The sequence below is a fragment of the Trichechus manatus genome, unplaced genomic scaffold, assembly GCF_000243295.1.
Source record: "Trichechus manatus latirostris isolate Lorelei unplaced genomic scaffold, TriManLat1.0 scaffold00010, whole genome shotgun sequence".
Classification (NCBI taxonomy): Eukaryota; Metazoa; Chordata; class Mammalia; order Sirenia; family Trichechidae; genus Trichechus; species Trichechus manatus.
Window position 1 is genome coordinate 6897263 of NW_004443946.1, and position 14725 is coordinate 6911987.

The 14725-nt window shown below is 37.1% G+C and overlaps 1 protein-coding gene across 1 annotated transcript in view; it reads left to right on the top strand.

Moving 5' to 3' along the window:
- MAPK1IP1L (mitogen-activated protein kinase 1 interacting protein 1 like) overlaps positions 1-13976 on the top strand; it is a 17136-nt gene extending 3160 nt beyond the window's left edge. The window contains exons 2-4 of the mRNA XM_004370884.2: positions 6735-6756; positions 7342-8049; positions 9270-13976. Coding sequence (XP_004370941.1) covers positions 6739-6756; positions 7342-8049; positions 9270-9281 — 738 coding nt within the window. The 5' untranslated portion in view covers positions 6735-6738 and the 3' untranslated portion in view covers positions 9282-13976. The remainder of the gene's footprint in view (positions 1-6734; positions 6757-7341; positions 8050-9269) is intronic.
- Positions 13977-14725: the final 749 nt, after the last annotated feature.

Consider the following 14725-nt stretch of genomic DNA (forward strand, 5'->3'; position numbering starts at 1 on the left):
TGCTCCTTAGAAGTGAGGATGGTGAGACTTCATCTCAGGTACTTTGGACATGTTATCAGGAGGAATCAGTCCCTGGAGAAAGATGTCATACTTGGTAAAGGAGAGGGTCAGCGAAAAAGAGGAAGATCTTCAACAAGATAGGTTGACTCAGTAGCTGCATCAGTGGGCTCAGACATAGCAATGGTTGTGAGAGTGGCGCAGGACCGGGCACTGTTTTGTTATGTTGTACATAGGGTTGCTGTAAGTGGAAACCGACTTGTTGGCACTTAACAACAACATAAATAGCTTCAGGTCAGATTTTGACACCAAAAAAGTTTTGTGCCAAACTTGGGAAAGTTTATTTAGTTTTCAGAGGTTTTTAGATTTAGAACTGCAGTGAGGGTTTGTGGACCTATAATAGTGACCTTTGTTGAGTTTCTGCTGTCAGGCAGTGACTAACGGTGTTTACCTAATATATAAGTCTCACCGTAAATCTGGGAGGTGGATGCTATTCGTATCTTCTTTTTGCTTCTATAGTTTGGAAGGGAAGAGCTGCAGGTTTATCTAGGCAGTCATACTTTCAACCTTCGCTCTTAACCATATGCCAGTATACAAAGACAGACTAAAGAATTTGGTATTTGTGCCCACCGACTATTTTCCAGGCACTGTTGTGGGTACTTGATTTACAAAATCCCATTTAGTCCCTCACAGTGTTATGGGTCTGTTCTTAGTAATGACTGAATAGGATTCAGACCCTGGTCTAACATCTCTCTGCTGAGACTTTCATATCTCTTCCCGCTCACTATATTCCAGCCAATCTGAACTGCTTGCACTTTAAAAGTTCTCTTGCCTCCTTCACAGCTTTTGCACAAACTGCTCTCCTTTCCCTAGGTCCCATCCCACCACCTACACCAGCTCATCTAGACTGCAGAGGCACTACTTCTCAGGAATCCTTGCCCCGATAACCCTTCCTTAACTCCTTACGGGCCTTTCTGAGGTACTCCCAGGAACCCTGGTGGCACAGTGGTTAAGAGCTCGGCTTCCAACCAAAAAGATTGGCCGTTCAGATTCACCAGCTGCTCCTTGGAAACTCTATGAGGCAGTTCTACTATGTCTTATAAGATTGGTTTGAGTAGGAATCAACTAGTCTGTAACGAGTTTTGGTTTTGTTTTCAAGTATTTGCATAATGTCCTGTGCTTACCCCAGGTAATATTATTGCTGTTTAGTGGTAGTTTTCCACTAGACTGAATTCCTTAAGGATTTGCTCCATGAAATACGGTTGTTTTCCCCAGAGCCCAACACAGTGCCTGGCACATATAATTTCAGTAGTATCTAAACTCTGTGCCCATTGAGTCAGATTCCAACTAATGGTTACCCTATAAGATAGAGTAGGGTTACGAAGGCTGTAATCTTTATGGAAGCAGATTGCCACATCTTTCTCCCGTGGAGTGGCCTGGTGAGTTTGAACTGCCTGCCAGTCTTTTGGTTAGTAGCGGAGTGCTTAACCTCTGCCCCACCTGGGCTCCTTAGCATCTAAATTAAAAAAAAAAAAAACCCCACCAAACCCATTGCTTCAAGTCGATTCTGACTCCTGGCGACCCTGTAGGACAGAGTAGAACTGTCCCATAGGGTTTCCAAGGAGCGGCTGGTGGATTTGAACTGCCGACCTTTTGGTTAGCAGCCAAGCTCTTAACCACTGCGCCACCAGGCTCCAGCATCTAAATAAGTGTTTAAAATGTGGCTGACATAAGATTGTTGAAAAATTGAATTTTTGAAATTAAATATTTTGAAGAGAATTAAAATGTTCAGAAACTTTAAAACCCTGATTTCTTGAGTTGTCCAAATGTTAAAAAAAAAAAAAGTACCTGATAAATGAGCTAGTATTGGAAAAAATATATATGTACTCTAATTCAAAATCTATATTTTCAGTATGATACACTACTATCACCCTCCCCCAGTACTGAACAAATCAACACAAAAATCCTATCTGACTTCCCTTAGTTTCTCTTAATATCTTAACATGTTTATAGCACTTTAGAGATTATAAAATGTTACTTTTAAGTAGTCAGGGGTTATTATAACTGTTTCAGAAATGAGAAAATAGTCTCTGGTTAAGCAGCTTGCCTTTGTCAAAAGACAGTCAAAAGGATTGTTGTCCATTTTTCACAATCATGTAGTCCCATACTCTTACGCCCTGTCACAGTTTAGTGGCCCTCTAAAACATTTCTTGTCAATAGTCACTAGTAAGTTGTGGCATTAAACCTCATGATGATTGAATTCGCATTTTTACTTTGAATGCCATAGAAGTTCACGGAAATGTTATGTTTTGCTTTTCTAGTATATGTCAAAATTTTGTGCTTTTTTGTAATTACTAATCTTGTTGCTCATAAAGTACAATCCTTTTCCAAACAATGCGTAAATCTTGTCATAAAGTAGTAATGGAAAGTTTTGGAAATAATATCTTTAGTTTCTTCCAAAAGAAAAAAATGAAAACCTTTCTTTATTATAAACATTTTTACTTTTTTGTAAGTTCAGGATTATGCTATCCTTATAGTAATTAGCATAATTCAAATATTTTTGGAATAACTTTTGGAAAATCTAGATATTTTTACGTTCTGAAACTCTTTTCATTGAAACACTGATCTCCTACTGTTTTTTTTACCATTTTTAGAATGTGTGTATCCCCCAAAGAGCAGATTGGAATGCTTCCACTTGAACATTGTCTATTCTAGGCATGGAGAGCAGGTCACTTTGCAGCAGTGCCGTAGAACAGGATGTCACCTATTTCTAATCCCTTTGGTCAGGCCTTCACTATTTTAATTATCAGGTTCTGGCACCTCCTCTATCTTCCAGGATTTGATTTTGAGCTTAAAAATTTTCAAGCCAGAGTTGTGAATCAGTTTAACTTTTATTAACTGGTGGAATAATTTACATTTTTATGTATTTGTATGACTGGTTAACTGTATATAGTGTATATATATTTTTCGAAAAATGAGAGAAAAGAGTAATAAAAACCTGAATAGTAAAACCATTTGAAATTGAATGGTTTACTTTGGTAGATTCTCTGCTCCAGAATTAAAGTGAACTTTGATACAGAACCAGTTTTCTCTTTCAGAAAGGCTCACTTTGTTTGAAAAGCATGTTAGTCCTGTGTATACTTTAAATTTGTCATGCACTGATAATACCATTAAAAACAGCTCCAGCGTGTATATAGTAGTGTGTCTTGTTACGATAAGCTTTTTTTTTTTTAATTTTTGTTTTTGTGTTGGTTCTAGGAGTTCTCTGTTGTTGTGTGATACGACGTTTTAGTGTAAATAAACCTGGACATGTGAATGATTCTATTTGCTATACATTAGAAGTGGTTTTTTAGTATTCTGAATAGAATGCAGGGATATAAAGCCTAACTATTGCAACTTAGTAGGTTTCATGATCTTTTTCTTTATCATTCTTTGTAATAATCAAATTATACTAAAAAATAAAATTCTAGGAATGCAAGATGGCTTGATATTAAGCAATCTTTTCATATAATTAACGATTGATAGGTCAAAGGAGAAAAACTGAGATCAGTTCATTAGATGTTGAAAGGTTTTCTGAAAAAATTCAGTGTCTTTGATTTTTATTTTTTTTAACTAGTAAAATAGGAATAGCTACCACTGCACCACCAGGGCTCCTAAATATAGTAATGTAGGCATAAATAGAAACTTTCTTAATATAATTTTTTTTTAATCCAAACTAAAAATGAGGATCATACTTAAACACTAGACACATTCCCAGGAGAGCTGGGAACCAGACCAGCACTCACTGTCACTAGTTAACACTATTGGTTTAAGCTCTAGCTGAGGCAAAAGAGAAAAGAGGCATAAATATTAGAAAAAGAAGATAAAATTATTTTCTGCTATTATTATTATTTACACGGAAAACCCAGAGAATTAACTGAGAAACTTTTAGGAATAGAATAATTCAGTAATGTGGCTGCTTACAAAAGTAATATATTAAAATTTTAAAAACCTTTTCTGTATATGAACAACCAGTTAGAAAATATAATGGAAGAAAAGAGCTTGTTTACAACCACAAGAAAAAGTTTAAGTTAGAAATCTATCTTACAGAAAATGTGTAGGACCTGATCAAGAAAACAAATTGCTGAGTGATATAAATGATAATTTTAGGAACTAGGAAGACATACCTGTACTTGAATGAGAAGAGTTGATACTTTAAATATATCAGATACCCCCTAAATTGGTATGTAAATTTGATGCAATTCCAATCAGAATACATTTTATTTTAATTTTTTATAAAATGGTGTGGAAAAAATAAACAGGAGACGATTTAGGAAAATCTGAGAAAAGAACAGTAATCATAGGGTGATTAGCTTTAAATTTGTTAAAATATAAAGCTACTGTAATTAAAATAGAATCGTAATGTGCAGATCAGTAAAAAAGACTAAAGTCCACCACACCTGTGGGAACTGATGGAGGCTGTGTAGTCTGGTTTTTAAGAGTCGAGGCTCTGGAGTCAGCTTTTGTGCCTTCTCTACCTGTCACTAGCTCTGTGACCTTAATTTGGTAAGCTTCCTTTTCTCTAGCTGTAAACTGGGAATGATAATAAAATTTGCACCATAGGACCCTGAGGAGTGTTAGAGGATGCACCTAAGTAAGGTACTTAACATGGTGCCTGTTCTGTGATAAATGTTCAGTAAACATTAGTTGTCAATATTGACAGTAGAATGTGTTATAAGTGGTTTGTCAAATTCTTTGAGAAAAGAAATTATTCTGTAATTGTTTAGGGGAAGAATTAAACAATTTTAAACAAAAAAAGTTAAACAATAAAAACACTATAAGAAAGTATAGGTGAATTTTTTTTGTAATCTTTGAGTGGGAAAACCAAAACCAAACCCGTTGCCATTGAGTCGATTCTGACTCATAGTGACCCTGTAGGACAGTATAGAACTGACTGCCCCTTCGGGTTTCCAAGGCTGTAATCTTCGCAGAAGCAGAATGCCACATTTTTCTCCTGAGGAGTGGCTGGTGGGTTCAAACCACCAACCTTTCAGTTAGCAGCCAGCACTGTGCCACCAGGGCTCCTTTTGAGTGGGAATGACTTTGTAAATATATCACAAAATCCAGAAGCCACACGTAGGGAAAGATGATAAATTTGACTACATGATACTAAGCGTTTGTAGTACCCCAAAATACCAGTTAACAGATCAATAGATAATAGGAACTCAGCAGAAAAATATTTGTTTCGTAAGACACAAAAACCTGTTGCCATCGAGTCGCTTCTGACTCATAGTGACCCTATCGGACAGAGTAGAACTGCCCCATAGGGTTTCCAAGGAGTGGCTGGTGGATTCGAACTGCCCACCTTGTTAACAGCCGAACTCTTAACCACTTTGCCACCAGGGCTCCAAGCCTCATATAAGACAGACAGGCCTAATTTCCTTACTATCTTGCAAAGCAGTGAGAAAAAAAGATGTACTACTAAACAGTCAAATCGTCAAAAGTAAAGTACGTACTGTCTTATTCCACTTATATGAAGTCAGAGAACAAGCAAAACTCAGAAAGTGATTGCTGGAGGGCGTGTGTGAGGAGTTGATTGGAAAGGAGCACAAGTAAACTTTCTGGAGGGTGAAAATGTTCTGTATCTTGTTCTCAGGGGCATATACAATTGTCAGAGCTTGTTAACTTGAAGACTTAAGATCCATATATTTTATTGAATGTTAATTAAGCCTCAGTAAAAGACTTGGAAACCCTGGTGGCATAGTGGTTAAGAGCTTGGCTGCTAACCAAAAGGTTGGCAGTTCAAATCCACCAGGCGCTCCTTGGACACCCTATGGGGCGGTTCTACTCTGTTCTATAGGGTCACTATGAGGACGGCAACAGGTTACAATGGTTAAAAGACTTGGTAAAAGTGGTCAAAGGACGTGAGCGAATTCACAGAAAAAGTATAAATGGGGTATTAAATAATAAAAGATGCTCCACCTTCCCCATAATTAATGAAATGCAAGTTAAAATAAGTTTTTACTAGTTGCCATCAAATCAGTTCTGTCTCGCGGTAACCCCTTGTGTGTCAGAGTAGAACTGTGTTTCATAGAGTTTTCGATGGCTAATTTTTCAGAAGTAGATTGTCAGGCCTTTCTTCCATGGCACTTCTGGGTAGACTTGAACCTCCAACCTTTAGGTTAGCAGTGGAGCATGTTAACCATTTGTACTACCCAGAGACTACAAAATAACAATATGATGGTAGTAATCTACCATATTAGAAGAGATTTATAAATTTAATAAGATCTAGTGGTGAAAGAGAAGTTAGAGAAAAAAGCATGTACTTTTTGGGGGACAGTATTTTTATTAGATGGATTTAAATAATCTTACTAGTTGAATCTGTAAATTCTACTTCTAGTGCTTTTTCCTGGTAGTAGAGTCTCACAACTGAGCAAAGATAAATGTTCAGAGATATCCACTGTGTCATTGTTTAAAACAAGCCAGAATGCACGCAGCCTAAACTGCCACCAAAATGAGGTTGTGCACTAAATTATGAATCATTTTTTTATAATGTACAGTTATGAAGTTGATAGGGCTATATGAGCTATTATGGAAATTTTTCCTATGTAAAGAAAACTATATTACCTGAATGATTATGATTCTGTTGAAGTAAAGACAATGAATACATAGAAAGTTCCTTAAAGAGTATATAAGAAATGTTAAAACACTAGTTTTGAAATATTCTTTCTCTCTTTCTTTCATTTTTTTTTTTTTAGGAAAATGTCTGATGAATTTTCGGTAAGTTGATACATTTATCCTTGATAAGTTTTATGGCTCTTAAGAAAAATGACTTCCTAACTGTGGGCTATATAAGCCTTATAATTTAAAAGAGGTACCTTTTGTGGTTCTTCGGGGTTTTTTGGCATGTGATTTTGGTAGTGATTTGACTTCGTTTATTTAGATATAATGTGTTTCAAAATGCATTGTATGGTATTTCTTTAGAAATTCTTAAATAAAAAATTATAAAGGTGATTACTGTATTTTTATGCAAGTAGAGTGTGCCTTCTATGTTTGTTTACCAGCCACACAGTCGTCGTCCCCCCGAGGCATTTTTGTAAGTGTGCTATGCTAATTTTTTTGTTTTACAGCAAAAACGTAAAAAAAAAATTAGCATAGTGGCACTTACAAAAATAGCTCATGGGGGAGGATGCAGCTGGCAAACAAACGTAGAAGGCGAGCGTTATTTGTGTAAAAATACGTCACTTCTGTTGTTCTTTAAACTGAACTATTTAGCTTTGAAAGATGCTATATGGGTTTATAATCATGTTTGGCATGACTTGTTCCTGGGTAAGATAGATAAGATATGTCTATTTTGTATTCCAGTTGGCAGATGCACTACCTGAACACTCTCCTGCCAAAACCTCTGCTGTTAGCAATACAAAACCTGGTCAGCCTCCTCAAGGCTGGCCAGCCTCCAACCCTTGGAATAACCCAAGTGCTCCACCTTCTGTGCCATCTGGACTCCCACCAAGTGCAACACCTTCCACTGTGCCTTTTGGACCTGCACCAACAGGAATGTATCCCTCTGTGCCTCCCACTGCACCGCCTCCAGGACCCCCAGCACCCTTTCCTCCTTCTGGACCATCATGCCCCCCACCTGGTGGTCCTTATCCAGCCCCAACTGTGCCAGGCCCTGGCCCCACAGGGCCATATCCTACACCAAATATGCCCTTTCCCGAGCTTCCTAGACCCTATGGTGCACCCACGGATCCAGCTGCAGCTGGTCCTTTAGGTCCATGGGGATCCATGTCTTCTGGACCGTGGGCACCAGGAATGGGAGGGCAGTATCCTACCCCTAATATGCCATATCCATCTCCAGGGCCATATTCTGCTCCTCCTCCTCCCCAAGCTCCAGGGGCTGCACCGCCTGTTCCATGGGGCACTGTTCCACCAGGTACCTGGGGACCACCAGCACCATATCCTGCCCCTGCAGGATCATATCCCACACCAGGACTCTACCCCACTCCCAGTAATCCTTTTCAAGTGCCTTCAGGACCTTCTGGTGCTCCGCCAATGCCTGGTGGCCCCCATGTGAGTGCTTAATTTGTTATTTAATATGCATTAATTGTCATATAGGCACAACTGAAAGATTGTTTCTCTACGATTTTAGATGGATGATTAGAAAGCTTTTTAACTTTATAAAGGGGGTGTGGTATATAAGAGTAAATTTCAGAAATTCAGGAAAAGCATTTAGAAGGATAAAACTATAAGTTAAGTATTCTCGGTACTAGAAATAGACACTTTTCCCAAAGATCCCTAAAGACTTTATAATATAGTAAGCAGTGTCCTCAACAGCATCATTGAGGTAAACTCTGAAATGCATTTTATTGGACTGTGGGTTTTTTTTTTGTTTTGTTTTGTTTTTAATAACATTTCTCAATATTGCTTTATAGCATCACACCAAAGCACAATTCAGTAAAAGCAATTTCTGCCTGTCTGGCTTGATACGAAGGTATATATTGAGAGAATCCAGGGTAATGAAAGTATAATACAGCCCATCTTTCAGGCAACTATCCATAGTGTTTCTCAGCCAAGGTTTGTTAGATCTTCAGCAGCATTGAGCTCAAGATTATACCACTATTCTGTATTGTCAGTTAAATGTAATGCTGTGTGCTTTACCATCAGTGAAGCTGGAGTAGGGTTGACGTCTTAGTTGAGGAGCCTGTCTAGGGCATATGACTTAATAGAAAGACATCCTACCTCCTCAGTGAGGTAAGCCAAGTAAGTATCCAAGAGCAGAGTCAAGGTTTTGGTTAGGGGAAATAAATTCGTTTACACAAAATAATGAATCAGATTCCCAACCAGATTAATCAAACATCCACCTCAGCTGTAAAGGAAAAATCTCAATATTAAGTGCCCCAAAACTCTTCCTCCTTTCATTATTGCAACTTCTTGCTATTAAACAAAAAAAAACCAAACCTGTTGCCGTCGAGTCAATTCCAACTCATAGCAACCCTGTAGGACAGAGTGGAATTGCTCCATAGGGTTTCCGGGGAGTGGCTGGTGGATTTGAACGGCCAGCCTTTTGGTTAGCAGCTGAGCCCTTAACCACTGTGCCACCAGGGCTCCTCTTGCTATTAGATCTTCTAAAAATTTTATTTTATTTTTTTTATGGAGAGTGTGTGCCAAGATAATTAAATGAGATGACTTGCTGTTTGCATTTATTAAGCATCTATTTTATGCCACAGAAAGGAGTTAATAAACTCCATTTACAAAATGTAGAAGTTGACTTTTTTTTTTTTCTATTGCAGTCTTACCATTAAGTTAACAATGGACGAAGAGATGACGCTTTGCTTTTTGAAGTACATATATATGCACATGAGTGCATATATAAAGATTGCTGGTTTCATTATTCTTAAGAGGGCATTCATGAAAGAACAACTCTTGCAACTCCCAGAGAAGATATCTGCCTCTTGTAATTGGGTGTACAGTTGGAACAATCAGATAAAACCATAAATCATTCAAATGTGATTTTTATTTGGTTTTCATGGAAAGTTAAAGTGATTAAGTATGTTAAATAGCTCTTTGATAGAATTCGTTTAAAACGTGAAACCACACACTTAAAAATCTAAGATGATGTGGATTGTTATTAGAATCTGCAACTTGATTGGCACATTATTTTCAGTTTTTTTATAATTACTTTTTCCTTAAATAAACACACTTTGAAAATCACATTGCCATAATTTAGACAAATGATGCCTCTAAACATTTTGAGCTGTTCTTTCTTTAGGAGAAATACTCCTGGTCTTCTTGAGGTTATATTTTGGATATACATTTAAAACTGTCAGTAATTATTATCAGATATTGAGTTAATTAGCTAGCCAGTGTTCCATTTTTATCCTTGAGCTTTGGTTAGTAAAAAATTTTTGAGTTCCACCTAATTTGGTTTCTTTTTAGCCAAATGGGTCATACAGCTCTTAAATCTGCCATTTAGACAAATGTAACTTTTTTTTTTTTTTTTAAATCTAGGCCAATGTGTATGTAAATTATGGTCTTAGAGAATTGACTTCTTTTTTTATTGCTTTAGAATGGATTATGAGATGTCCATATTGCTTTGAGATGAGTTCAAGGAAGGAAAAAATTCTCTAACCCCTGGGAATTACTTCAGAGTAACAAGAAATTTGCATTCCCACAAAACCTGAGGCAGCTTTTCTGCCCAGACCATTCCCTGTAGTCCCCCTCTCCCTCAGTTCTTTAAGGAGCACATCCTTTATTCTTCCCTGATAAGGAAAACTGGCACACTCTAGTGGTCTGTCATAAACATTATATAGCAGTTACGTTTAGAGAACCTTAACTCACACAGACATGGCTGTTCTCTTTGTACAAGTGAGACTCAGAATGTGTATTTGTCTTTCAGAGTCTGGTTACAATATGTTAACTGTTTCCTGAATAGTTTTAATAGTTTTCTGGATCTCTGTAAAGTGCTTATGGCTAACAGTTCAGTTCTGTATTTGTTGACAGGTAAATAAGTGGAATCGAGTGCCATCCTTGAAAGAAGTATCCTCTTAACACAGGAAAATAATAATAAATGGTAGATCTCTGCAACTGAGTTTAAAGCAGTATGACTGTGTTGCTTAAATATTAAATATTGTTTATAACCACCAGAACAACTCTAGTAGCTTTTTGGCACTGCACCTTTAAATCAGATTGTTAGATTTGGAATAAATGAGTTTGACAGTAGAACTGACCTTGTTATTTGTTAAATAACATTTTAAAACTTTGAATGTATCCATTGGGTTTCAAAAGTGTATTGTGGATTTATTGGACCAGTGTTGGAGAGATTTATGCTGGAGCACTGTTGAGGAATCTAATATTTAATAGTTTGTTTCTCCTACAATTAAAATGTAAGAATGCCAAATGCTGCCAATTTTAATGATTTGATAGCTACCTCCGTTTAAGAAAGCAAGATGGTCACCTTTGAGGGACATTCAGTGTTTAAGCCTCCCTTATTTTAAGGAGATGATAAATTTCAAGCTTTCAGAATTGATACAGGTAGAAACTAACTTGTTGAGATATGTTCAAGCTGGGGAAAGTTGTTAGGCAGCCCTTACATAGTGACACACCTGGTCTTTTACTTCCTTGCAAGGGCAGGTGGCAGCATCTACAGCACTCCTAGAATCTGTTGTCAAAGTAGCCTGAAGTTTACAAGGCAGGTAGCCTTAGGAGATGTCATAACTTAAATTATCAGTATCATAATGCAGGGAGCCCTGGTGGCACAGTGGTTATGCACTCGGCTGCTAACCAAAAGATCGGTGGTTTGATGTGGCAATCTATTCCTTAAAGATTACAGCCTTGGAAACCCTTGGGGCAGTTCTAGTCTGTCCTGTAGGGTTGTTCTGAGTCGGTATCTACTCAGTGGCAATTGGTATCATAATGTCAGGTAACTGCAGGGATAAGATGATAGGGAAAATGAGCTGACAGCAAAGATCCCTCTCCTTATAGTTATTTTGGTTGCCTGATGTTGAGATAAGTTGCCAGCTCCAGCTTTCGATGGAGTATTTAATGTAACACTAGAGAGGGGGTGTTGTTAGGTGCCGGCAAGTCAGTTCCGACTCATAGCAACCCTGTGCACAACAGGGTATAGTCTGACTAAAAGAAGAGGTAGCAAGTTTGAGAACCTACAATGGTCAGGTTTTTTTGTCTTGGTTATGGAAGAAAATGTTTTGTGAAAGAATTTACAGGGCCATGAACACAAGATTAGAGATTACTACTCCCCATAAGTGTAACTTTGTTAATAACTCATATTGCCCATTGTGCCCTAGATGATACTGCCATTTTAACCCTTAGCTTTCAAAGACTTTCCATCTGGAAAGTTGGGAGGGAGGGGGACTGGGAGTTGGGGTGTTTTTTTTTTGTTTTTTTTTTAAATGTAAGAATGGAAATCAAAGGGATCATAGAATTTGCTTTTATACTCTTTATTTCTGTAGAGCACCATTTCTCCAATTGGAGGGAATCTCAATTCTTGTGGATACTCTGGGCCAAAAAATACTTTTGGATTTAGGGTGGAGTTGAAAGCAGAAGAGGTTTCAGTGGAGGAAGGGGAAAAGCATCTAGGAAGGGTTTTTTTCTTTACCAGAGGACAGTGTTGGCTTTCAAAACAAGTCACGCTAGGCTGAGATTGGTTTATGGCAGAGACTGCTTGTTAGTACATTTGGTCTTAAGGGAATACATGCTGGCATTTGGGCTTTAGAGCAAGGGTTTTAAATTTGGTGGAGATAATTGAGATGTGTTGAGGGATAATGTTTCTGGAGTTAAAAATCTTTGATTTCGAATTAAAATATTTCAGTGCTGAGGTTGAACCTAAAAATCACAGTGAAAATTAAAACTTTTAAATAGAAATAGTGCAAGGTACAGTATATAGACCTTAAGTCTTTCATACACATTTTGCAAGAATCAAATGCTCCTTAAAGGAGTGTTTAAAATACCTTGACTTCTCTATACAGGACTCAGCCTGACATCTTTTCATACTTTTGAAGAGGCGGTTTATATAGCTCTGACTCCACAGCCCTATTTTGTTTAAAATATTATTTGGGAATAGCCGATAATTTTTTTCTTTTTTTTTTTTTAAATCAAGGTCCTCCTCCTTTGTTTGTCCATTTTGCTGTTTCTTGTCTTTAGTAAAGAATAACAATTGGGCAGAGAAGAAAAGGGGTGAATTTTTGGCCTTGGCGAGTCACACCACTGCAATAGAATATTGGAATATTTTCTAGGGAAAAAAGTCAATTGTGCCATGATGTTTTACCTCACAGATAATTAGTGCCACCTGTAGTACTCAAGTGTACGGTTTTTGAAGCTGTTTGTATAGATGAACATAGCTGTACTCAAAATACTGTGCCTAAGTTACATATCAATTGCCTACATTTTTAAATGAGTTAGTGCCAATGTCTTCCTTTCTCACCCTGAATAATCTAGAGCTGGCTTTATAAAACGCCAGTTTTAAACCCTGGAAATTAAACTTAAGGACAGACCAAATGTTAAAGTATTTGAAAATTATAAATCTAAGTTCAGATGAATCACATAATTCTGTTCTGTGCATAGAAAGTGGTGGGTAGTTTTCAGGGAAGACTAATTTTAATAAAGCAATATTTAGTATTGAAGACAGACACTGTTCTTTTTGTTTGCAAAATCCTGCCAAGTAAAAAATTGCCAATAATCAGTGTTAAAGAAATGCCTTGCAAATTCTGGCTTTAGAAAACATGGGAGGACTGCATTCATTCAACAGACATTTAAATGTCCATGGTCCAGGTGCTTTGCCATATGCCAGAGATCAGAGATACAGCAGTGAAAGATCAATCCCTGTCCTTGAGAGGCTCATGGTCTACAGGTGGCTTTACTGAATTCATTAGTAGTTTTATATAGATGAACATATTTTAATATTGTTAGTGGAAGTTACAGATCAGCTTCTGGGCATTTTAAAGGGCAGAGTCCAGTATACCTTTTTTTTTTTTTTTTTTTTAAAGAAACTGATTTTTTTTTCTTTCCAAAAGTGTAGTGCTTATCAGTGTAACTACTCAAATGTACAGTCATGGGATGTTTTTCCTCTCTTTCCCTAGATGAAGGCACTTTCATTGCCTGTCACTGATTAGCAGATACTGATTTGTTGCCATTAAGTAAACTTGACTTATGAGTGCTCTGTAAAGATTTTTTGTATTTTTTTCTTGAAATTGTGGTTTTTCATTGACTTTAATGACAAGTTTAATGTATGTAATTGTCTATGCATTTTAAGTTAAACTGCCTAAAATGTGATGTGAGACATATACATTTGTATTATGAACTGTAAGCAATCTGTTTGAGATGTTAGGTTTTATCACCTGCTGCTGTATTTGTAAACAAAGACAAATGTTGCTTTAAGAAGTAATTATAATTAGGAATAGTCTATGGATGTGATACTTGATATTTTTAAAGATAAACTTGTTTGCTTTTGTGTACTATTATCTGAAAACTTTTTTAAAAACGTATTTTCATGGCTTTGCATTTTTTCCATGTATTTTATTCTTTAGAGCTAATTCTGGGCTTCCCTGAGCAAGTCAGAGCAAATTTGTTGCTTTAAAAAAAGAAAAGAAGCCTGAGACAGTCCTGTGCAAGTGACTAAGGCATTTTAAATAGGCTGCCTAGAAACAGCCCTTTCTCCATAAACCCTCTTTCAGCAACATGTCCATTATGACATTTTCCTCTCCTCCAAGGCTAGGCTAGTCTTTGTAACCTAATTATCTGTACATACATTAGGGAGACTTCCATATCCACCTTTGCCACTGCCACCACTGCTTTCTTTTATGAAAAATAGTTCTACTCTAGGCTTACTTGCTGTGTATACAGTGAGGGCCACGTTTATTAAACTCAAATTTCCCATTTCCTTTCCACAGGTGGTTTGTTAACCTTTCTCAGAACCCCAGTTGTGCATGGGGCTGTGAAAGAGTGAATAATTTGTAGTACATTCTACTTTAGAAATTTTTGCCTTTTGCCTCATAATTGGACAAAATGCAACTGTAAAATTTTTAATTATTTTTGATATTCCAAAGTCCCTAAAAGTACCCACCTAAAATGGACCTATGAGGTAGTTGAATATGACTTTTAGAGCAGCACCAGTTTTTCTGTCATGAGATGACATTGCTTTGACAAACACCTGCTTCCCTGGGCTACCTGACACAGGCAGAATCTTTATACCACTATGTTAGTACTTCTAGCACCAATTCTTTTGCAACGGATC